At 43.5% G+C, this 25517-nt stretch overlaps 1 protein-coding gene across 1 annotated transcript; it reads left to right on the forward strand.

The window, feature by feature from the left end:
* Positions 1-1260: 1260 nt before the first annotated feature.
* LOC119163081 (protein lifeguard 4) lies at positions 1261-25517 on the forward strand. The gene is made up of 6 exons (XM_037415015.2): positions 1261-1606; positions 1774-1882; positions 8764-8869; positions 10259-10292; positions 19745-19862; positions 25124-25517. Exons 1-6 carry the CDS (start codon positions 1498-1500, stop codon positions 25374-25376), a joined length of 729 nt encoding a protein of 242 aa, XP_037270912.1. The 5' UTR covers positions 1261-1497; the 3' UTR covers positions 25377-25517.

Here is a 25517-nt window from a genome sequence, read left to right on the forward strand (position 1 = left end):
TGCGTCAAGAGGCGCAAAAAAACAACACCGAAGCCGTAGCCTCTTCGATTTCTCTTGCCTGCCGGATTATTGGCGGGCACTTGAAAAGCAGCCGTCATCAAAACTTTGATGATGACGCTACTTAAGTAGGAGTGTTTTCAAATAAATTTTTACGTTTTTGCAATTTATATGCAACAAAATAACGTAAAAAGTTTTAAAAAGGCGTAAACGTAAATAAAATTAACTCTACGTAAGTGCCGCCGTTAGAAAAGACAAGCGTTTTGCGCTCAATCAACTAACGACCCCTTCAGTACAGGCAAAGCCTCTGAAACTAGCAAACGCTAAAATTGCTCATCTCAAAGGCCGAATGCAGAGACCCTTATTCCTACGTAGGTAGCGCCGCCACAGATGACGGGTGTTTCGCGTTCATTCGTCAGGCAAGGGAAACGTAGAAGGCTATGCCGAAGCGAAAGCTCTAGCCACGTGGAGAGATGAAGTTAGCGCATGCTAGAAGTTGCACCATGCTAGTGTGGCTAAAAAATTTCATGACCTCCAAGATAAAATTCCCGCACTGGCTGCTGTTGAGCAGTCTGAAAGGCTTACTTAGTCACGCGCATAAAATTTAGTTGATGGTTTGATGATATTTGCATGACTTAACAATGCTTGTCCCCATCTACCGTGCAATTCGACTGTCTCACTTGACATATTTGCACCTTTATAAAATCATGATGAACAAAAGTAAGATTAGCTAGGCAGTGTGGCAAAGCATGAATTGAAATATGATAAGAATGAAGATAATATAACTATTTACGCATGTTCATTGAAATTTTGAAGTGCAGGATGAATTGCAATCTCTGATAACTTTTATGCTCACTGCACCAACTCAGCTCCCACACTGCCACCATTCAATGTCAGCGAATTCAAGTGTGTGCGGCTGCATCCGACGAAGCTTCTTCTACCGTTTATTATCCCCGGTGAACCTAAGCAAGCCCACAACATTTTCTAAAAAAAAAAAAAAAAAAAAAAAACATGAGGGCAACATGTACGAAGTGGTATGGACTGACAGAGAGCGGGCATAATTTGCTTCTCATGAACAAAACACTTCCCAAGTATTTTAAAAGCTATAAAGTTTCGCAGCAAACAAGCTATGATTTTAGCTAGAGTACTCTAGGTCACTCTAATGCTCTAATTTTAGCAATAAAGTGAATCTAACGCGTCTTGACTTATAACGGCCCTCTTCAGTATGGAGTAATGAGCTGAGCTAGAGGGGTGGAGTTTCTCTTTTGCCAAGCTTGCATTTCGTTTGGTTTCGTGTAACAGCAATAGTTGGTGGTTGCCGTCGCAGGAACTAGTGTGCCGTGCGCTGTTTCGCTGAGCTCTCGCCGTTGTCGCCTTGTCGAACCAAAAGGCCTACCGCTTCGACTGTATTGCTGCACTGCGGCCGTGTTTCGTGACAAGCATCTCCAAGTGCGCCGCCTGCGCTCAGGCGAGAACCAACGGTGTTTCTAGTCCTCGACCATGGCTGACGTGAAAATCAGTATGGACGACAGAGCAGGGCAGTCGTCGATTCTGGACGATTTTTGCTATAATAACAACGTCTCGAAAGCAAACGTCTACGTTCGACTCGGTAAGTGCTGTTTCACGCGCAAAAAGCGGGTTCTGTTCTATGCTGTCGCGCGTTCCGGCCCGTGTGTTTCTAGAAAGACTGGCACGAGCTTTCGTGAACATCCTTTGGTTTTCGAATCATTCTGAAACTGAGGCTGCGCTTTCTTTGGTTTCTGAATGCTGTCGCAGGTTTCCTGCGAAAGGTCTACGGCATCCTCAGCATTCAACTGTTCGCTACGACGATGATAGCAGCCTTTGGAATGTTTACTCCAGCAGTCAAGCTCTACATAAGCCAGAAGTAGGTGCACTTGTTTCCTTTGCCCGTCGAAATTGCATTGCTCGCCCACTGCGAAACCATGCACTCTACGAATGTACTGGCGTGTTTTGATTTTAACCAGCCCTGCATAATTAAACTGATATTCGCGCAAGCAATCAGGTCATTGAGCGTAGCTTAATGATGTGACACAAAATTATGACAATGAAAAGTGAAACGAACACAGACGCAACTCTGAGCAGCTGTTGAATCACATCAGTGAATCTACGTATATGGGGCGGTGCACGTACTAATTGCGGGTGATACTGAGCAGGCATGCTATCTTTAGCGAGAGATGTGCGATGTTGGAGAACTTGTCGAAATTTGTTTAGCCCTGTGTGGTGGCATGCCTCATAATCGCTGGCATGTAAGACTCCGCCAATTAGTGTTGAGGCTCTCTGATGCTAGTAAACTTCCATTTACAGCTTCAGTGCTTTCGGCAGAAGTGGTACATAACATGGAAGATAGGCACGAAAGTTTGCAGGATCCGTTACGTTGTATTATTGCTCACATTTACGAAGCTAGCTCTTGATGTAGAGAATGTGTGCACATGTCTCAACTTCACCTACTTTTAACCAGTCTGACAACAGTGCACTACTTATGGAAATACTACAATGGCATTTATCTCACTCTCCTAATTATTTGTTTTGTGTGTTTTTGTAATGATGCATTCCATGCAGAAACCATATTGGGTCTCTAAAGTGTTTGGACAGTGATCACAAAGGCTCTGTATTTGGGGCTGCATAGATCTTCAATTAAGGTTTTATATTATTTGTGAGAAAATAGTCCACCTTGGGCAGCGGTTATGGTGCGCGGCTGCTGACCCAGAAGTCACAGGCTCGATCCTGGCTTCGGCAGTCTACTAATTTCGATGGAGGCAAAATAGTAGGGGCTTGTGTCGATGCGATTTCAATGCACGTTGAATACCACGAGATGGTTGAAATTTCTGGAGCCCTCCACTACAGCGTTGCTCATAGTCATATCATTGCTTTGGAGCATCAAACCCCAGCTATTGTTATTCTTATTCGTGAGAATAAAGGAAAGCTGGACATATTCAATGTATGCAACTATTAGCGTTTTCAACACGGGAAAATGGTTCCTGTTTGCACTAGTAAGTCCACGTCCTATGCCCTTGTATTTAAGCTTGAAACAGTGAAGTGAATGAGTGCTAGCCTTATTACAAGCTCAGTAGTTAAGATAAAGGGTTTTTTTGTGTAAGTCATAGCCAAAGCATATTTCTATGTAAACACCTACACTACATGGAGAGCTGCTTAACAAAGAGTATTATAGAATTAAATCAATGTTCTGAATGAAATACTTGTGGGGCAGTAGCATTTTAGATCGTTCTTATCACATAATTGAAAATAAAATGTGTTCAGGTTCAGGGCTTTTAATTTTGCTTTGGTTCAGCTCCTATTTAAAGAAACATTATGTATTAAGCAGTTGATGAACTCATTTGCAATACTCAGTCAGTTTACATGCTGGTTGAGCACAGTAAAACCTTCCGCATGTCAAGGTTCCTTCTTTTTCATAAAGCATACTGTTAATTTTATGTGGCAGCAGCTGCTACTTGGTGTCCAATCTAAACAACATTAAAATCTCACTGCAAAAAGCTTCTATTTTGCTTTGGATTATGGCAGCATTGTCTGAGGTGAAAAAAAATTTGTGAAAAAAGACTGGCATGGTGCACTGTGCCAACATAGCTTTATTGCTCCATACAGTTGAGTACGTACTTGCTGTAGAGCAGTGGCCTCAATCTCACCTTGACTGGCGGGTTGCACTCATGAAATTTGGCCCCACAAAGTTTAGGGCAGTGAAGGAGGCTGAACCGTGGGGGGGAAGGGGGTGTATAGAGGACAGCATTAACGAAATGTCACCCAAGGCTGCCATTTGAAAGAATGCATTTCCCATATCTCATGTATAGGTACTTTCCTAATGGGAGGTGCAATTCTAAAAAAAAAAAAAAAGAGGTTGCGCTTATTTGTAGCAACCGGTGATGAAATTTTCACTGTACACAGGCTTTTATGCTGATTTTAAATGTGCAATTAGTTTTATTATAAGTTGCACAGTTTTTGTTTTGTGCATTGACAATAGTTCATATTGGACAATCTTTTTAAGCCATTAAATTTTATGGTTCTGAGCCATTAAGGGCTCATAGTGCTCCACGTTAAATGTAAAATATAAATAACTATCAATAAGTGTGTATAAGACATTTTAAAGGACAAGAAAAATTGTTATGTGAGAATTGTTAGAATCCTCAGCCCATGCTAAATACTTTTTAGGTTCATAATAATTATACAGGTGATATCAAGTTATACAGGTGATATCAAGTCAGGGTTCGAGAAACGTATTGATACTGAGTTCCAGGACAATTAAAATCTGGATGTTGATTTTCAAGTATAGGTATTTGATACTGTGTTTATAATTCAATGCATGGTAACTGTATAGTGTGCTTCATTAAACAAAATTTCGAGACCAGTCCTGTCTCTACAGCATGCGTGAACATAGTGTTAATAATTGCAATGACAAAGTGAGCGATGGGAGAACCATTTTGTAGTGTAGCAAACATTTCGTTCCTTGTGAAGCGAAAGGTTTGTGTGTGAGATGCCTGGCTTACAGTGACCTTCTGCGGTGTCGCGTATTCTTTTTCTGGCCGCATTGCTGCATTCCAGTAAGGCCACTCTGCGAAAAATGGTAATGTTTTGTGCCTTCATTGTGCACAAAGCAGTCCATGACAACAAAGTTATTTCTCGAGTACTCCGCTACAGTGTTTCTCATGATGATGTGTGACCATTCAATTACCAGTCTCTAGCCAGTAAGCCTGGTCACTAAAGCCGAAGTAGAAGCTTTCCAGTATTTACGTACACATAAACATCACCTGTTTGCCGTGCTTTGGAGAGACACTTGTCAGCCCTTACGCCATGCTGCACTGATAGCAGCCTGTGACCGCAATTTTAGGGAGAAAGAAAAGTCGGTAACCTAGAGAAGAATCTGGTTTATTGTGTTTCTAGATGATGGCGCACACCATATATCTTCGATCATGTGTGTTCTGAAACTCCTCGTAGGCCCCATGTACTAAAATAAAAACTTGCCATTAGTCAAAACCGAGGGAGTCTGCTGCTTGTCATGTCAGCTGTTGACCATAAGACAAGCCAATGTTAGCGCTTCCGATGAGCACATGCAGAGATGGTGCCGCGGTAATCTGGTGTTTTGTATTTCTGCTCCCAGATGGCGCAACATTGTGCAGGCCTCCGCAGAATTATCCATTTGCATATCTGGGCTTTGGAACACACTTTTATAACTCATACGAATAAAAAAAGCTCTTGAGCCAATCTTAGTCCAATTTTTTTTATGTTAAAATTAGAAACTGCAAACTGACTCTACAATTTGGGACAGATTCGGTTCCTTCTTCAGGGGTGACTATTTGGCTGGCTCCAAAGCTAGAGACTTTTCTTAGTGGTGCCCCCCTCTTCAACGTCCTTCTAGCCGCACAAGAGGGCAGTTCTCAAAATCCTGGCATATCCAAACAAGACCAGGAAACATTAACCGCTCACAACTGGAACATCACCGAATGTGTACGTGCGCGGTCTGCGGAACCAGTCGAAGAAACACGGCAGCAACAAGTACGGCGGGAAGAATCTCTTACAAGTAAACCGGTCCTTACGAATAAACCTCCGTGATGTGGTTCATAGGAGAGGTTTATTCATAAGAGCTGGACGGCGAGTGTTCGTCAGTAGTGCACGTCATTCTTCTCTCTTCTTTGGTGTTGTTGCTGCTACTAGTTGGCAATGGAATAGACTCACTGTAACAATATTACAGTTTATATATGAGGTATGTTGCAAAAGTAATGAGACTGAGTTTGTAGTAGCCAAAGTCTTCCATTTTTTGAAACAGCAATGTCATTCTCTTCAGTGTAGTTCCCTAGGGCAGATACACACCAGCACAGTTGTTGTTACCCTTTATTGTAGCAGTGCTGGAAGTCAACTGATATGGCATTTAACAGGTCAGTCACATTATCTTGACTGCTCTCCAGAGTTCCAAAAGGGAGTCCTTTTGGACATGTTTCACTTTCAAGAAAATGAAAAGGTCGCGAGGACTCAAATCAGGTTATTCGGGGGTTGAAGAACAGCAGTAAAGCGTTTTGAGGTAAAAAATTCACGAATGGAAAAAGCTGAATGACACGGTGCATTGCCATAATGTAAGCATCCACTTGTCTGCAATGTGTCTGAGCAAGGTTAGTCTTCAGCATTTTCTAGGCCTTCTAATGGTGACTTGTGCCAGCGAAGAATTTGTATTCTTGATTAACAATATTGCCGCGAACCATGCATTGGGTTTGTTTATTTGTGTTTCGTTTTTTCGGCCTGGCTGCGCCGGCCTGTGCTATCACTGTTTTCACAGCGTTTCGAACAAACGCTATCACAGCGTTTCGAACAAACGCTATCGAACAGCGCTTCGAGCGTTCCGAGCGAACAGCGTTTCGAACAAACGCTATCACGGCATTCTCGATACAATTCGACTATTCGAGAAACCCTCGCGCCGAGGGATATAAATTCCCGCACAGCCGATGCCGCGACATTCGATCGCCGACGCTCACTAGCGTGCCCGTCGTTTTGCCGGCCATTGCTTCGCCGCCTGTGTATTCTTTCAGTTGTTTGGGGAGCACAGGTTCGCTCCAATAAACTTGTTTTCCTTATAGACAACTGCGTCGTCCTTTGCTGCGTGACAATATTTTCTATATGCTTTTAAAACTTTTGAAAAGTCATACTAGTGGATTCATAAGTATAACGCAAGAAAAATGAGGAGGCTGTTGGGCTTTGCCTTCAAGAGTGGAATGTGATAGCGATATCGTGTCCCTAGTGTCGTGTTCCTATTGCGTACTTAAAACACTTAGTGCATGGTAACTTTGCGAACTTCCTATGCACCCACTATGTGGCCTTGAGTTAATAGGCACAATAACGTGTGGCCCTTTTGTAGCGGATGACAGGCTTTAAACTATGAAGTCATTATGTTAATCACATGTTCTGACACCGGATCGCAATGTACGCTTGTGCCACACATTATTACTTCAATATTTCACGTTGCATTGTGTATTACTTCAATATTTCACGTTGCATTGTGAAGCATGTATACATGAAACACTTGGACGCAAGTAATGCAAATGAGTTTTACGGAGACCAGACAAAGGTGGCAGAAGGGTTAAGAAAGGGAAAATTGTGTCTATGTGCTTTGAGATGTCGATGAATTCGCCCTTGCGCTGCTAGTTGCTGTTTTATAGTTAGCTCAAATGGTAGAGCGACTGCCCCGAAAAGGCATTGGTTCTGGGTTTGACCTGTGGCCAGGACGAATTTTTCGGCGACTAAGAAGCTTTTCTTTCGGAGAAATTCGTATAGTTTTCTTTGTGGGGCTTCTTGCCACAAATGGGTGGTTGTCTATTTTTCCTTTCTTCTCCACACCAGTTTACGTAAAACATTTGCACATGTTTATTTTGAGAGACAGCTGCTGCTCTTCCTTGCACTCCGGCTTTAATAAAGTGGGGAACTCAGTTGGCAACAAAGAAAGAAAAGCGTTTGTGAAGAATCTTGCTTGCTTTGAGGTATTTTCCCCACTATTGTAATATTCTACAAGGTTTTCATTGCTTCTGCCATGACCACCTGCCCGCTTTGGCCACGCTGGCATGAATGTGCCTTTAATGTAACGAAGTTAAAGGGGTACTAACACAAAATTTTGAGGCCGAGATAACCTGCGGAGTCAATTTTCGTGGACATTCGTATACATATCATCTGTAAAGTATTAACAGTGAAAACAGCTTGAAAGGAATTTGAAATAATTTTGAAGTTTGTGTGAGCCATCGATTCTGTCGTGGCATTGACACCCTCGAAGAGGACCTTTTGGGGACTCCCTACTTCTCTCACGTTACCATGCTGCAGTTGATAAAACAAGTTATGACGACGTCATAGCCGTCATTTTTTCTTTTCCCGCGTTTTTTCTGAAGTCTATACTTCTTGGCGGCTGGTCATGAGTGCTTGGCCAGGGCACATGCCTTGAAAGTTTTGCGTTTGGCGACTCTGCAGTCTCACTTCCTATTCGAAAGTAATTCTTGATGCGGATTGTGCGGATGTGTGTCACAGTTCTGTGTGCTGACGTGGTTGAAAGCTGCACACACTAGGTGGCGATAGTTGCACTTGGCGGCTTCTTGTTTTTGGAGCTCTTTCAAACCAAAACTGGTTGATAATAAGGGGCCTGCAATTAATTATCTGTCACGTGCCACAGCAAACGATGTGTCGTGTTATATCTAACAGGGTCCCATCAACACAATGCAGCAGAAGAACGAGAGGCCAAAGTTTTTGTGTCAGTACCCCTTTAACAAAAACAGACTTAGTTGTTCTATGTTGCAAAACAATGTTAAAGTGCTAAGGAATTAGAGTACTCTAACTTCACTGTGCAGATGCGTTGTTTAACTGCATTTTCACAACTAGCATTTATGAAATTCCATCACGACAGAACACAATTGCCATTCTCAATCATAAAAACTCTTTCTGCACCTGATTTTAAGCTATATGTAAGGTTGTCTTACTGTTTTGACAAGGTACTGCTTATAGAAACAAGTCTTAGTTATGGGGGAAGGGTGGGGGGGATGGAAGGACAAGTGGCTCAAATTTTTATCTCGACTTCCTGCATTTTATAGCTTGCAGCATAGGCATTGACCTCGGCATGCATTAGTGTTGTGACGCAGGAAATTCGAAACATTCTCAGTGATCCAGTGCTCACTGAGAAGCTGCAAGGGGTCAAAAATTTAATCAAGAGCCCCTCATGACTGGTGTGTGTGGAATTTTTGAATAAGTAAAGCCCATCTCTCTTGTTTCTAGCCACTGGATGGTGATGGGAGCCTTCCTCCTGTCGATGGCACTCCTCCTGGCCCTGATGGTGAAGAGGCGGGAGACGCCCACAAACTACTTTCTCCTGATGGGCTTTGTGAGTTTCGTCTCAGTACTGTGCTTCCTCGTGCTCTCCAGTAGTATCATAACTAGAATGCGGTCAGTATTCCGGAAAAGATATATCGGAAGAGCTACACGACTGGGCATTGCGCAGTAATTTAATCTATCTGGAATGTAGTTGAACCCTTGTGCTCTGAAACATTTACCCACCTGTTGTCCATTCTGGTCTGAAACCAACAGAATCGGAGCTCAAGTAATAGTAGTCATACTTACTCATTTGAAGATGATACACAAGGCAAAAAAGGCGCATGTGAATCAACCACGAGAGAACAGGTTTAGCAGCCCCGACTGCGAGTTGCTGTGGTAGTGCTGCATTGTTGTGAGAGGCCCGACAACAGACCACAAAGGTTTTTTTAATGCAGAATAAATAACACTGGTTTAATATATGATGAAAAATTAACGATAGTGTTTTTAAAAATGGTCTGGCAGGGTTACAGGCACAATTTTATGTATAGGAGATACTGCACGGAGTCTGTAATTTAGCAGTTTCTACAATTTATGAATCCGGCAGAATCTTGAATGCTAGTAGTATGGCCTTCCACTTACTGATCGCTTGTGGCAGCACAGTTGTATTGAAGGCTTGGGTGCAAGCATTAAGGCAGTTAAGGCTGTATTGATTATGTTACTGGCTTGATGCACATTGAAATTGTGGCTGTGGCAAACTATTTCCATGCATGCTGTCAATTATTTTGTGAAATAAACACACAGAGGCTATTATGTGATTTCAAAGATGGTGGTGAAAGCAGAATTGGTGACTCCAAAACAAGTAGAACTCCCTGATGCACACCTTAATTTGACAAGTTTGTAATTTTGCACACTTAAACTGAATTAAAAATAATGTTTATTTTCAGTGCGCATGTCACAAAGTGGCAATCAAAGAAAGGTTGCAAGCGGAAACTCTATCTGAGGTGAAAATTTCCATGTCGGCCTTCAGATAGGAAGTGGCAGGGGAAAGAAGGAGGGGAGCCGCATATTACTGCCATGTAGATTTCCGACCCCCGCTTTAGAATATCATGTATAGCACTGCATCTGGTGTTCCTTAGGAAACTGCCAAATGCACAGTTAATAACAGAGTGCACCTTACAGTGATGATAATTATTTTTTCAGGGAAAAGTTAAAAACAGTAAGAGATGTACAGGCCCTATTTTAGAGCGTATGTGTCACTATGCATTATAGCTGTCGCATTAACACTTTATCATTACTTAGAAGATTAGTAGAATCATACCTATAGTAATTGATATGCTTTGAGTCACACAGTGGCATAGTACTTGCACTTTACAGTTTTGAAGATTCTAATTTTGATGCACTTTTCATCTGCAAATATTCTTAATTTAAAAATGCTGCATCTTTGCTTTTGTCTTTTCAGACCATTGTGCAAGCTTTCACTGTTGCTGTTGTTGGTAAGTGTTAAGAGATTCACGGTTGCTGATTTCGAAAAATTGCTGTTGGCTTATATTTAATAAAAAAAAAAGTAATTAAATGTTCATATGTCATGAAAAAATCACAGCGTATCCACAGAGTGCATGATGATGAGTGGGGCGAAGCATTCGTCAGTCCGTCCACGCTTTCGTCCGTCCCTGCGTTTTCTCCATGCGTCTGTCCGTGTGTCCATTTGTCCATGCGTCCGTCTGTGCATTTGTTCGTTCGCCCTTCTGTCTGTCTGTCCGTTTGTCTGTCCATCTAGTGAACACTCCAAGTACAGCCATCTCTCATCTTTTCGTCGTATATTCATCATATAGAAGTACCGCCATACAGCGAACATTTCAAGGACTAATAGAAAGGTGGCACGACCAGATTATACGAGTGGCACGCGGGCACTCTCTTACAGCCTGCGCTTTGTGTCTAGTTCCCAGTTTTCACCGCTGCTAGTTCATGGCACTGCGGCCCAACCCATGCTAAACCTTGCTAAAACAAAGGACGTTACGCCCAGCGACTTTAACGTGGCAACCTTTTCTCGTCAGATAGTGCTCAAAGTGCATCCTTCTGTTGCTAGTTTTTTTAGTAAGCATCAAATTCAAGGCAAATTTTATTGGAGATGAAGTCATCGTAACTAGTCTCTGTAGCTTATTTCGTCAGAAACAACTATCTTTTTATTTATAATTAACATGCACGGGTTTCCTCCTCAATTCAATAGAGTGCGCGTGAACCGCTCCTCTCGTCCAGCCATGGACGTGGCTACCTACTACTACTACTACTACTACTACTACTACTACTACTACTACTACTACTACTACTACTACTACTACTACAACATACATCGCGGACACACGACCCTGGCTTAAGGAGCTTTGCTCCTAAAAACTCTCATCTTAGGATTCACTTGTGAGTTTTAAATCATTTTCCTGACAAGAAAACCTTGGAAAACTTGCCTGTTGTGTTTGATAACGAAATAATGCAGACATTGCAGAGGTACCATCGATCATGACAGAAATCTGTGATTTAATTCCCAAAACACATTTCGGTCCCTTCCATATCTTGTGCACGTGAGCCCAGCGTGGCTGGAGTACAATTCAAATTTCACCCTGGGACACCTTTGTATGACTGCCTAAACACCCAGGTAGCTTCCTTACAATGATGAAAGCCGATTATTATTTGTCTGCATGCAGCGTAGAACAACTTCAAAAAGTGCGAGATGCAGTAGTTGTGTAAGGCTCATCTTTATTGCTGCTCAGCTTAAAATATATTCAATTTTGCCGAGGTAAAGCTTTCTTGGAATGGGGTCACTATGAATGTACAGCAGTGAGCACTGTTACGGTGAATGTGGCTCAGCGTGGCAGCACTCTGCGGAGCACCAGTGCAGCCGGCGCGGTAGCACATGTAATTGAAGTCGCGCAGGTGCACACGAGAGTGCCTCTCTGGCTACAGACTACAGACAAGCGAGGCCGGGGCTTGACTACTACGAAATGGGGCGCTCAAGCGATGTAGCCGACGACATAAATTAGCTCCCGCGTGTCCATGTGCGCATGCGTCGCTACGCTTTGATGCGCGCCTGCGCCAGCACACTGGTGCTGCACGGAGCACGGCCATGCGCTCGCATGTTCACCCTAACAGTGCTCACCGCTGTACAGTGGTAAACTCTAGTGTCTAGAGCGATGGAGCATCGCGCTTGCAACGACATGAGTGATAGCTACAGTCATAAATGCATCACTTTTGAGAATGCGCAGCACCATCGACGTTCCTTTCATTGCATTTGTTATCCTTGGTTATCACCTCCGATGCAACAACAGCTTCGGCTGTTTAACTCTTTCGTTACCTCACTAAAATGGTTGTTTTTCCTAAGTATCGGGAAGATCATTTTTTCTAATTTGAAAAGTACTCCAGGACGCATTGTAGCATACCATACATTGCACAATGAAATGCTCTTTTTAAGCAATATATGTTGTAGAGCAGCAAAAATATTTTAGGATGAATAAAAATGTGAAAAGTGTAGAATTCGTGGTTGCCAGCTGGTAAACAGCTCAATAAAAACACCATATGTGTAAAAATATTCAAAACAAAGACAATTCGTAAACAGTTCAATAAAAACACTATATGTGTAAAAATATTCAGAACAAAAAAAATTCAGAATATACATTTTGTAGATAAATAGCCCAGGAAAAGTATAAAAGATGATAAATGTTGTACAAAATATTTCTCTTCGTATAGACAAAAAAAAAAAAAATCAGAACCCGGGTGCTGCTTCGTTGCTCGCGCTATGTGGTGAAGCATTGCATGGTTTTTCGTGCAACACAATTGTACTCGCACACTTTTCTCAGTAAACTTTTGTTGTCTTACTACGAGAGTCTCCAAGGTGTGCCAATATAGATTGTGTGAATAATCCCTCTATAAATGAGATGTCCAGTCAACCTTGCCATTTCATGTAGCGTCACCTCTTTCCATGAACCATCTTACTCCGCATAGGTTGGCATCCCAATGTATACATCCAAGCGTACGTTTTTGGATATTTGCGCATGTCGTAATAAAAAAAGACAAAGTCGCGCGCAGTTCTAAAAGTTTTCGCACTGCTCTTTAGTTATGGCAAAGATGTGCTCCGGGGTCCTTCTTGCCAATAGGATAGGAGAACCTCTGCAGCCAACGCCAACACACCGCGCTCCTACGAAGTGCGGACCACGCACGTGAGCAGAATAGCTATAAAATTGTGCACAAAGGTCAGAAACTCTATGCACTTGTCGTGGTGGCGGCAACTTGAGGATGTAAACAAAACAAACCCATGAACGCATGCAGATGTGTCAGGCTGACACAAAACATTGTGGCAATAAAACTTGAAGCTGAGGTGCTGTCATCTTCGTCCTTACTCAATTCAGGTGGGGTTGAAAAACAATTTCAAGCAACGCATGTGTTTTGCAGCGCTGGTGCGCACCCATGCGTGCGTTACGACGACGTCATAGGAGCGACTATTGACACTTTATGCAAACCTGTGTTTAATATAACAATGCAAGCAAAACCAAAACTGCTGAAAACTGTCAGAGAAGGTCACCTCGACACTTTAAACACAAGGCAGACCTTCTTAACTATTTTTTGTAGAACAAATTTTTCCTGACTCCTAAGAATAGCTCTCTGTTGTATAGCTGGCATGAATTTCGGGCAATTGTTGCTGCTCAAGACAGTCAAATTGCGAAGCTGACACTTTATTCCGATGTGTGGCTTGCTAAGGTTCTTTTCATTACAGAACTTCAATGTTACTGTAGTATATTCACGAGGGGCACACACTTCTGTCAAGTTCGCTAGTCTAGTGTACTTTACCAACAATACGCCCACATGGATTCGCGCAAAGGTCTGTCAAAAATCACCATGTTGCCGAAACGGGCAAATTCAAATTTATTCTGAAAGTGGAGTGGCTGGACTATCTGCTAGAAAGTGTTGTGTGCACGAGAAACAAATTTATGAAGCCATAATCGATGATGCAGAATCGTTGATCACCGGTGAACGATTTGAATAGGAGTGGTAACGAAAAAGTGAAAGCATTAGAACGTTTTAGAGCAAAAAAAAAAAAGAAGAAGAAAAGAAACAAGCTGTTTTTGGTATGAAATGGCACTACGAACTGAGTAGTAGTTCATAGCATAAAAGGTGCCAGTTGGGCCGATTGCACTATTTTGTTTCGGTGCTATACAGTTAGTGCTTCTGAGGACCAAAGCAGTTAACATTATCAAGGCCATAAACAAGGACGGAAACTGCCAGACAGGTGCATCATTTCATTGGCACTGCACACGCCAATGACATGTAGCTCATTTTGGGCTCTAGATGTCATTCATCCTTTTCTAAACATGGCGCTCCATCGTTCCAGACATTTGCACATATATGAATCTGCACATATATGTGAATGTAGGACACAAGATCAGTGAATCGAGATGCAGTGAGCGCGAATATTTTAGTTTTTTTTTCCCAAACTCATTGGCTATCTTATACTTCACCAGCGTTAAAGGAGTGCTGACATGAAATTTAGTAATGTCAAGATTTTTACGTCAATGAGTAGCTATTGACTCCCGGGGATTTGCGACCTAGAACACAAAAGAGGGATGAATAGCTATCACTTTTATTGATTTATATCATCAGTCATCTCCCATTTAAAATGGCCGGCAAGCCCATCCTCTTTAGTGCAAGGAGGGCTTTCTCGCGGTCACCTCCATATTGCTCCACAGCTAACCACTTCTCCGCAGAAAAGAGTGACATGAGGCTCAGCTGCTCCGCAAAAATTTCGTTCGCTTGGCGCACATTCAGTTATGCCCGGTTACCTACATTGCCGCTGTAGCCGTACAGTGTCGACTAGGCTTGAATATGACACTGTGGAGCTTGGAATCGCCACAATTCGCGACATCGTGAATCATTCTGCTTCAATGAACTGTTTGCAGGACAGCGATTTCAGAATGGTTGCCGTTCTAAGCAGCAATGAGGAGGTGCCCGAGAACACTTGCTTCGGCCATGCTCGCTCGTGTGTCTCAATTACCTATACAGTCAACTGCCGATTTTTCAGACATCTTCGCGGCACCGCCACGAGCCCCATAGAATCAATGTATAAGAAAGTCTGAAATTTTGGACGCTCGAACCCCCCGGAGTCCAATTTTCCAGACTTTTTGACGCGACGGAAGGTCGGAAACCACCACTGACCTCCAGTGGAAACCACCACAACTGCATCACACACGATTAGGATCGCATAAATGAGCGCGCCGGTCTACTGTGGCGGCATCTGTTGCTTGGACTCGTTGATCGTTAGCGGAGAAACACACACGGCCTTCGAGATTCCTAACACTGGCTGCGTTTATCGTGCAAAGGTGCTTGGCTGATAATCGAAACTATCCACCCGGAAATTTTTTGGCGCCAATAAAGGTCCTTTCGCTTTAGCGCTTGTGCTCGTGCGTGCCACTCTGGCTTCCCGCGCAGCGCTTTCACGAAGCCTTTCACCACTTTGAACTAGAACTAACCGTCACACACTGATTTGGTCTGGCCACACTGGCCATCTTGAATGTTTACCAGCGCCACCTCCGGAATACCCGAGGCACCGTCGCCTGCCGTCGCGCTGTTTTGTTTACGCAGCCCACATGGTGTTTGGCTAGCCTATTGCGTGGTTGTGCGATCGTGTGAAGTGAGCTCTGCGACGCTAAGCCTAGGTGCTTCGACGCTCGTCAGCAAACTCCTTTGTTCACATCGTGAGGATTTCGCTTGCCTGCGATGGCCCCCACTCCGCCTTCGTCGTTCTCGTCGATGGCAACGAAGCCCAGAAAACAGTACTGTCGGTTAGCGATGGAGAAGAAAGCCGCCATTATTAAGTTAGTATTAAGCCACTGCAGCTCTAACACCGGCTGCCCTGACGGCACCCGCTGTATGCTGCATGCATATTTTTTTATCGGCTCTTTTCAGAGCCACCCCACTGATGCTTTGGCAGAGTTCTGGAAGTCTGGTACTTCGACCTTGACCCTCTTGATCCTAGAAATATCAATGAAATGGTGCGTTTGCTAGAGCGAGGGCAAAGGCGCTTGCGTTGGCTTCGTAGAGATACGGGTCGGTGTAGCTTGGCCACGCACTAGGACACCGTACCCCCCTTCAGCCGAGCGTATGCAAAGGGGCAACAAAAGGTGAGCGTTCGCCTCGGGTGCAAGGCATAGTCAGTGAAGTCCGACGAGCCCCAAACAACGGGAGTCGACGGACGGAAAAGGAAATGCATGCTCACCGTAAGCTGTCTTGGAGAAATGACTCACTCCCGATGCACGTGCACGAAACCTCTCGAGAGGCCTCGCGCGCGGCGCCAAAATCGACATTTGCTACCGGGTGAGAGAAGTTAGACATTACTCCTCGCCCTCCCAGCGCGGCAGACAGCGGAGGAGAGGAGTCATGTTAAGACATGAGAACGGCAGAAATAGGCGGAAAAGCTCGCGCAAAGGTGGCGGGCTAGCCTCGATTCCCACACCATGTAGCTCCTGTATTGCCTCATGCAGTAAGCACAGAACTGACACAACGTACAATACATGCCTCAATGTGCACTTGCCACTTTGACTTAGCTTGGATTGGGGCTTCATGCATTGATAACATGCATGATGCTTAAGAGATGGTACCACGCTGTCGTGTGCTATCGTAACCTGTGGTTGAAATGAGCAGATGGCGTTACTGCTGTAATTTTAGGGCGCAAGATAATTACTCATTGAAGAAAAGTCATACTTTCGTTGGGCAATGTGGGGGCGCGAAAATTATATGAGTGCGAGGATTATGTGAGTATATATGGTAACATCAAAATAATAAAGAGATATGAAGACTTAAAGCTAGGCAGTACAGTCGAACCCTTTATAAGAGACACTGACATAAGAGACATCAATGTGCCTACAGTAAAATACAGGTTTATAAAAAAATGCATATGAGGTATCTTGCCTATAAAAGACATCTCTTATAAAAGACAAGAATTGCTGCCCAGAGCACGTCTCTTATAAAGGTGTTTTACTGTACAGCTGAATGCAAGTGTAAGCATTATCAGAAACATTGGGCAAACAAAGTACAAAAAAATATATGCAGTCCATCCCTGATATATCGAACTTGAAGGGGATCGCAAAATGCAGTCAACCCTCATCAATGCAAAGTTACTGGGGCTGCAAGAAATCGTCAAATTAAGCAAGTTTTACAAGACAGAATAGAACATATAAAAAGCAGGATGCAAGGAATTTGCAATTATTCTAAATAATCAGGGCTCATCATTTGCTGTGCCTGCTAGGTTTCGGCTCCAAGGGTTATGTTTTCTCACAATACCTGGTATTAATTTTGCTGCAAACATGGAGGAATTACCGGCCTCACGGTTGTAAACGAACAAAAAAAAAAAAAAACTGTCGTGATCAACTGAAATGCACGCCTGTGCAAAAAAGGCGTTCTTCAGTGCAACACAATGGTAACACGCAGGCAGCATGTCGCCTGCATCTCGCTGCGTTAGCACGTCATAATGCGACCATTCGCCCATTCATGCGTAAAATGAAGAATTCGCTATATGTTTTGGCCGGAGAACACGATCATTGAAACTTTCAAAAAAGGCTTTGCAGGCAAGAACTCCACCAGCTGTGTAAGTGTGCAAATCGCTGGAGCAACAATCAATCAGAGGTTTGCACCGATTGCAAATTGTGCCAAACTGTTCTTTATTAAATTTGTTTACAATCCCAGAAAGAGTAAACCATGACGTGCGATGTAGCGAGAAACACGCAATCAGCTGCCCACTCGCCACTGCTATGTTGCTGTGAAGTACATTTTTGCAGGTGCAAGTTTCGGTTGACCATGAGGCAGTTTTTTTTCTTATCTCTCTTTTCTTTTTGGTGCTGGAAATATCGGGGCTGGGGTGTTTTAACTGCCACACCTTAGTATCGGTACATTGCATTGCCTTGTGGCTCTTAATCGCCGTCGTTCTTGTGGACTTGCAGCAAAATAAATTTGGGATCGGGAATTGGCACATGGCACACAAAGTTTTTGAATTAACCGAACTGGTGCTTATTGTCACTTCAAGTTAACTGGTCAAACTTACATAGTAAAATATGGGACCACATAAATATTTTGAATTCAGCAAGATTTCAAAATAACAGAGTTCGAATTAATGAGGTTTTATTGTAGCTTGATATACAATATAAGAAATATGCATGTTTCAGGCCTATATTAATGCATTGCAATTCTGAAAATGGCTTTTAGAAACCATAACAAGCGTTAACATGAAGATTTGCTCACAGTATGCTTAAGAAAAGGTGACAGCTTCTTTTGCAAGCTACTGCACTTTATTTTGAGTGAAGATAGTCTGTAGACTTGCCTTGCTTTTGTGTGCCATCATGTTCAAGTCATCCTCATTAATCAAGCATTGAAATGTTTTCAACGGCGGCGTCAGCATCTTCATAACCGCACGGGTCCACTTCCATGGCACCAGCAACGTCGGCCACGATATCAACATTGATGCTGTCAGAAACAGCGATGTCGTCATCGGCACCGATGTACTCCTGTCCGAAGTGGTGCCTCGAAGTGGTTATAAATAGCGAAATTCACTGAGGACTGTATATTGTTGTCAGCTAAGATGATGCACACTTAAGTCTTCACATGTCACCAAAAGCCCACGAGGAAACCAAGCACGATGGTGCCTTGATTCAGGCTGTTCCAAGCTCCAGTCAATATTTTTATCGCTACGATTGATGCAATGTTCAATTTAACTCCTGATGGAAAATTCAAGTGTAATAAAGCGAAACCTACTGATGTATTCAAGCCGAAAATAACAACGCTGTCCACAAAGAAGTAACGAAATGACCATGAACCCCCCACATTGGTGATGCGGATGACACTGGAGGCTTTGTAGAAGCAAGCAAAAAGCAAGAAAAAGCGTAGCCTCTGAGATGTGTATCTTATAACCAAAAATGTCAAAAATATGTTGCCATTTACAGATCTTGAGGGCCATGCTTTTTGAGCTCGCGAGCTATCATGCGTCAGCGAACAAAGAAGGGAATGAGCGCATTGCGACAAGGCAGCTGAGGAACTTTGCATCCATGAGATTTCGGTGCCCTCGGCATTCGGCTTTTTTGGAAACAGTGTGTCCAAGCATTACAACCTACAAGAGATAATGTGTCGCTTGCCGATGCACTTGCAGACAGTGTGCAACCAATGAACTAGACCATATTTTCACCATCTGCATGCGGTCACGCATCAAATTGTGAGAATATGGCTGAAAAATGAGCAGTATTTGTCTCAATAAATGCACTGTCTGGGCTTTGGCCCGCCATAGTGTTAGATATATTGGATATTACGTTTGGCGAGAGTTCAATACTTGTATATGTGTCCAACAGTTTCATACTTTTGCATGCACAATTGAAGGGGATGTATCAGCTGTTCAAAGTAGCGAATAATTCGATATAACAGAGCTGAATATACCTGGGATTGACTGTATATACAAAATTTATTCACGGTGTTATTACGTAAAGTTTTGTATGGTAGGAGAAAACAAGTCAAGATTTGGATGAGAAAGTATGTTTTAGGGAAAGTCGTTCCACTCATTCTCTGCCATGCTGCAGAAAACAATGCAAACAATGAATTAATGCACCTCAATGCAGAGCAAAAATGCTGAGCCATGGAAGTCTTTGCCCAACAGAATAAAGTGCGGTTGCACGGAGACAACCAAGTAGTGATCAAAAAATCGCAACAGCATTGCTATATTGCAATCACTTTGCTATATTGTCACGAGGCCATGACATGAACAAAGGAAGCAAACTGTTGGTAGAAGATTATTTGGGCCAAACCTGCGGCCGGTAAACTGACGTCGGATTAGAGCGATACACGCTGGCACTGATAGTGGCAAACGGAGCGTCTCGTTAGACGTTTTTACCGAGCTCTATTTATAGATCGTACTGTCTCCTTGCAGTGTCCTTCTACGACCAGATGGCAGTGCTGCAGGCTTTCCTGCTCACGCTGGGGGTCACCGGCGGTCTCACGCTCTACACCTTCCAGAGCAAACGGGACTTCTCAACGTGGGGGGCAGGGTAAGTCTTTGAATGATCTATTAAGGCGGATGCCTTGTATGTTATGCGTGGAGGTGTCCTTCGTGCTCGACAGTTCGCAGCAATCTACAGAAACCCGGCATCGACATGCTGAAGCGAAAAATTCTCAGTGGCTGTAGGATGCCCATGCTATTGCCAGAAAAGCTGCGCATCAATATATAAGATGTAATTAATGATGTCCGGAATAATTAGATGCTATACCTAATTATGTGTATTGATTAATCTTAATTAGTTAAAGGTTAATTTTGAAAAGGTGTCAATGTTAAAGTGAACCCAGAGGTAGGTAATATTAAGATAATTTAATGCATGTCTATCTCACTGCAACCTATTATGTCTTTGCAAAGTCTTTCACCTTCAAGTGTACAGAAGGTGTGTCATCCTGCCAACTTCTTTCTTTTTTGATGTGTGAAAAGCAAACTTACTCACTTTGTAGTTGTGTAATGCAATGTTGTATTCAAATGTAGACATCTTTGACATACTTTTATGAAAAAACATCAAAACTAAACTGGAACCTGCCAGTTTAAGGGGCCAATCGATGTGATGTAGCTCACGTGCACCAGACATCTGACAGATGTTGAATAAAATAAATTGAATTGAATATTTTTCTCCTTTCTTTTCTCCTGGTGTCCGCTATCTGTTAAGGCAAACATTTGTAGTGACTGACCACGCTGGTGATTCTCTGCAACAAACATTGCAGTCTCAATTGAACATTGAAGCGAACAAGAGGAAGCAAAAAGAAAGATAGGAAAAAATGTGCCACCTTATGCGCTTTTTTGACACGACGTACACTGAGATGCAGAGGGATGGAGTGACATATGTAAAAAAGAAAGGCCACTGGATAAAGCCAATATCTTCCTCATTCTCAGCTGAAAGGGAGGGGGTGCTGGATTTGTCAGAAAGCAAAAAAAGCGGGGGATTTACTACTGGGACCACCAATTGATTGCATCTTTTTGTAATCGCCCCGCATTGTTCATTTCCCCAGCTGGCGAATGGAAGAACACAAGAGCTTGGGGCTCCTATAGGACCTAAACATATTTTAGGGGTCTTTTAATGGGACCATCTCATCTCAGTGAACAGAGAGGCAAGTATGGCTGGAGTAAGAAAAAAAGAAAGCCAGACGGAAGTGACTACGAGTTCAAAAAAAAATTGCCTGTACACTGGAATTGAGTAAGAAATCGAAACCGACTGTGTGGTGCTAGCACTCCTGTCTGAAGGGTCACTGTCAGAAGGGTTAGAGATGCGTTGTCATTGCTGTCACAACGCAATGTTGGCTGAGCATACTCTCACGGGGTTACGTGATTAAAGGGAGCAAACTGTTGGTAGAAGATGGAACTACTTATTTGGGCCGAACCTGTGGCCAGTAAATGAAAAGTCAGATTACAGCAATACACACTGGCACTGACAGTGGCGAACAGAGCGTGGGCTATCGATCAGTTGACAAGTGGTAAAGCGTGTCGGCGTTTATACACGTGCCGTCGAATATTCTAGCATCATCGCTAGCGGCCATGTAGGTTCCAGAATAATCTGTAATGTTCGCAAAGTGCACATAGTATTAACAAAATGATCCACTACAGTCCTGAAGCTTTTTTAGCACTGTAGGCAAAGTTTACGCTGAAAGTTATTGACTTAGCAACGGTGAGGTAACACAACTTAGGAAGGAACGTGGCAATATTTTGCAGTTGGTTCACATTGGTATGTGTACGACCTGTGTGTGTCGTGTCTGTTCCCAGTGAAGTCTAAACTGTAATGTGCCATTTTCGTTATGTAAGTGCACGACAAAGGAAGTTTATTTTGCACACTTGAATATACAGTCGGCTCCCGGTAATTCGAAGTCGCTTAATTGGAAGTTTCGGTTAATTAGAAATGAGCAAGTGGTCCCATCAGTTTTGCATGCAATCGTATAGAAAAAAATGCTTGATAATTCGAAGTTAAAAACCCATAATATTGGTTAATTAGAAGTTTTTTCAATCGACAGTCTCGTCGCGACCGTAATTTTACAGTAAAATGGGGAACTTTTCATATGCCAAAACATCTGCCGGACCGTGCTGGTGTCTTCGCCATCACTACTGTCCGCAGCGCCACAGATCTTGAAGCGGCAATCTTTTTAACGCTGGGGAATCGCATCGGCGGCGTCGACTGACTCTTTAGTTGACTTTTGTTGAGACTCGAGTGTGTCACCGCGTCAGCCGCGCGCTGGGTTGATTCCACATGTGTTTCCGCGCTTCTGATTTTGAGTGTTGTGGTGGTGACATACGTTTGATAATGGCAACTCGTGGCCCTTACCGAATGCTAGACCTAGCGACGAAAGTCGAAGTCTTGAAGGAAGTTGACCAGGGAGGCACCGCCAAACAAGACATTGCAAGAAAGTACGGCATTAAGCCTAACACGCTGTCGACTTTCATAAAGAATAAGCACTCAATATTGGATGCGTTTGAAAGTGAAAAATTCAAGACATCGCGGAAGCGGATGCGCACCGGCGCTTACCCCGAGTTGGAGGAAGCACTGCTGATTTGGATCAGAGAGGCACGAAACAACAAACTTCCTCTCAGTGGTGAAGTCGTCACGGCAAAAGCATCATCGCTTGCTGAAATGTTGGGCATCAACGACTTCGCTGCTTCGGATGGGTGGCTTACGCGTTTCAAACATCGCCACAACTTGATTTTTAAAAGCGTGTGTGGGGAGAAGGCGTCAGTCGATGAGGAAACATGCCTGACATGAAAAGCGGGCAAGCTTCGGGAGTACCTCGAAGAATACCAGCCGGCAGACATTTTTAATGCAGATGAGACTGCGCTTTTTTATCGGCTGCTACCGGACAAGACCCTGACATTTAAAGACGACGACTGTTCTGGAGGCAAAAGAAGCAAAGAGAGAGTGTCAGTGCTAGTCGCGGCGATTATGACTGGCACAGAACGGTGTCGCCTGCTTGTGATCAGGAAGGCTGCCAAGTCTAGGTGCTTTAAAGGCGTGAAGACGCTTCCTGTGAATTATGCCTCGAACAGAAAGGCGTGGATGACATCCGATATATTTAAGGACTGGATCACCAAACTCGACCGCATGTTCGCGCAATCAAGCCGTAAGGTGTTGTTCCTTGTGGACCAATGTAGTGCCCACATGAACGTATCTGCCTTGAGTGCCATCCGTCTTGTGTACCTGCCTGCAAACACGACGTCCGTGTTGCAGCCCATGGACCAGGGAATAATAAAAAATGTGAAGGTATTGTATAGGCAGCATCTCGTCGAGCGCATGCTTTTGTGCATGGACAACTCGTCGCAATACGAGGTGAGTTTGCTTAGTGCCATCAACATGCTAGCGCGAGCTTGGACCGGCGTGAAAGAAGAAACCATCGCCAATTGTTTCCGGGCCTGTGGTTTCATGGAAAACTCGGGGGATGCTTCTCCTTGTGCGCCAGTGGAAGTGCAAACAAATGAGCTCGACGACGGTAGCTTTCGCGCCGCTCTCGGTGACGTCCGTTTTGACGAGTATGTCGCTGTGGACAGCAACGTCGAAACATGCGGTCCACTAACGGACAGCGAAATCGTGCAGATGGTTCGGCCCCATGACTGCATTCCTGAAAATGACGATGATGACGACGACATCGGAAATGAGCCACCACCGAGGGCTGCCGATGTAGCTGCGGGTCTTGCTCTTGCGCAGCGGTTTTTTGTTGGAGAACACAACGCCGAAGAAGCACTTCGACACGTGTATTCCTTACAAAACTTGCTAGCCGCAGCCAGATTCGGCAAGCAGAAGAAGATGACAGACTATTTTTTCTCAAAACTGTCGCGCTTTTAAATATAATAAAAGTGCCGTTTTTAGTGCCTTTTGCTTAATTCGAAGTTCGTTTAATTCGAAGTTTTTTGCGGTTCTCGTGAACTTCGTATTAACGGGAGTCGACTGTAGCTGTGTTGTGTCTTTTTTGTATGCTTGAAACCGTGAATAGCATGTAGAGAGATCTTCAGCTGCACTTCAATCAGGAAAAGTTGCTGTGGGCCAAATATAGGAAAACATCCAGACCTCGGATCAAAGCTTGCACACTTCGTCAAGCAGCTCACCATATGTGTGTTGACTTTGTCAAGGTAACAGCATATTGCCACATTCCTTCAACTTTTGTTATTGCCCCGCTCCACTGTAAGCGCTGCCTTGAGCAAGCTGCGCCGATTGACAAAGAACAATTGATGTAATCTTGGAACCTTCCGATGTGATTACATGCACAATGCTAACATTGCAGTTTGTTCTAGAACTTGTGTGGCCATTAGCAGTATTGCTAGAATATTCAACGGCACATGTATAAATGCCTATGCGTTTCACTGTTAGTGAGTTTATCGATGGCCGACGCTCTGTGCGCTGCCATCAGTGCCAGTGTGTGTGTATCGTTGTAATCTGGCTTTCTGCTCACTGGCCACAAGTTTGGCCAAATAAACAGTTTGATCTTGAACCTACTGTCTGCTTCCTTTGTCGACGTCACAACCCCATGACAATGTGATTAATGCTTATTTTGAAGGGATGTGAGAGTCAATAAATAAGGCTGACAGAATAGTTACGTTCTAGAATAATTAATTATCCAAGTTTTTGAAGAGAATTGGGATTGTATTTTTTTTCTTTCTCCTTGTCATCATAGGGGTGTGCTACAATTTAATAGCTAAAACGTAGTGGCAGTGTATTCACAAGCATGCTTATGTTAAACCATTGAAGTCGGGTGCTCGTTATATTTGTGTAAGTACTCAATTGAAGGCATAGTTTTTATCAATGTGAACCAAATATATGCTTTTTTTTGTCCTCTTGCCTACAGTGTAAAGTCTACCCCATTCAGTGTTTTGAAATAAGATATTTGGGTGTACTTAGAATGCTAGGGCGTCTTTTCTCTTGGGGGGGGGGGGGGGGTTGCACTTCTGATAAGATTAAGAAATGACTGCAGTCCTTACGAACTGGTCTTAATGGGAGTAATGGCTTGCCGGTTTGTGATGCAGTCCATCTAGTGATATAAGTTACAGCTACATAATTGGTGTCAATGTTATGATATTTGGGTCATATTCAATAAGCAGTAGCTTTATGTGTTACAGTCCTAGGTGAGGCTTATTGGGAGTTATTTTAAAAGTGGTACACATTACTTACAGCCTGCTGAGCCAAACTAAAATTCTGTTGAACAGGACTTTTCACAGTCTCATCCACAATGTTTGTGTAGCTTCTGCGCTTGTTGTGTGTGCTGCCGGTCGATAATTGTTTGTCGTTGCTCTTACCTGCAGACTGTATGCGTTCCTGATGGTATTGCTGCTGGGAAGTATGTTGCAGTTTTTCCTGACCTCCAGTCACCTCGAGTTTGTGCTCTCACTTGGTGGAGCAGTGCTCTTCTCCTTTTTCATCATCTTCGACACGCACATGTTGATGCATCGGGTCTCTCCCGAAGAGTACATTCTGGCGACCATCGAGCTGTACCTGGACATCATCAACCTTTTTCTGCACATTCTGCGCATCATCGGGGAGGCGAGGAGGAATTGATGAGAGAAAGGCATGTCACACGCCAGGAGCATTTTTTGTTTTGTGCGAGGAGCTGCAAAGCGGCTCACTGTTACCCAAGACTCTGCTGGCATTCCAATGGATTAGATGGAAACATGGAAGTAAAAGAATTCATCTCTTCAA

The sequence above is a fragment of the Rhipicephalus microplus genome, chromosome 9 (genome assembly GCF_043290135.1).
Source record: "Rhipicephalus microplus isolate Deutch F79 chromosome 9, USDA_Rmic, whole genome shotgun sequence".
Taxonomy (NCBI): domain Eukaryota; kingdom Metazoa; phylum Arthropoda; class Arachnida; order Ixodida; family Ixodidae; genus Rhipicephalus; species Rhipicephalus microplus.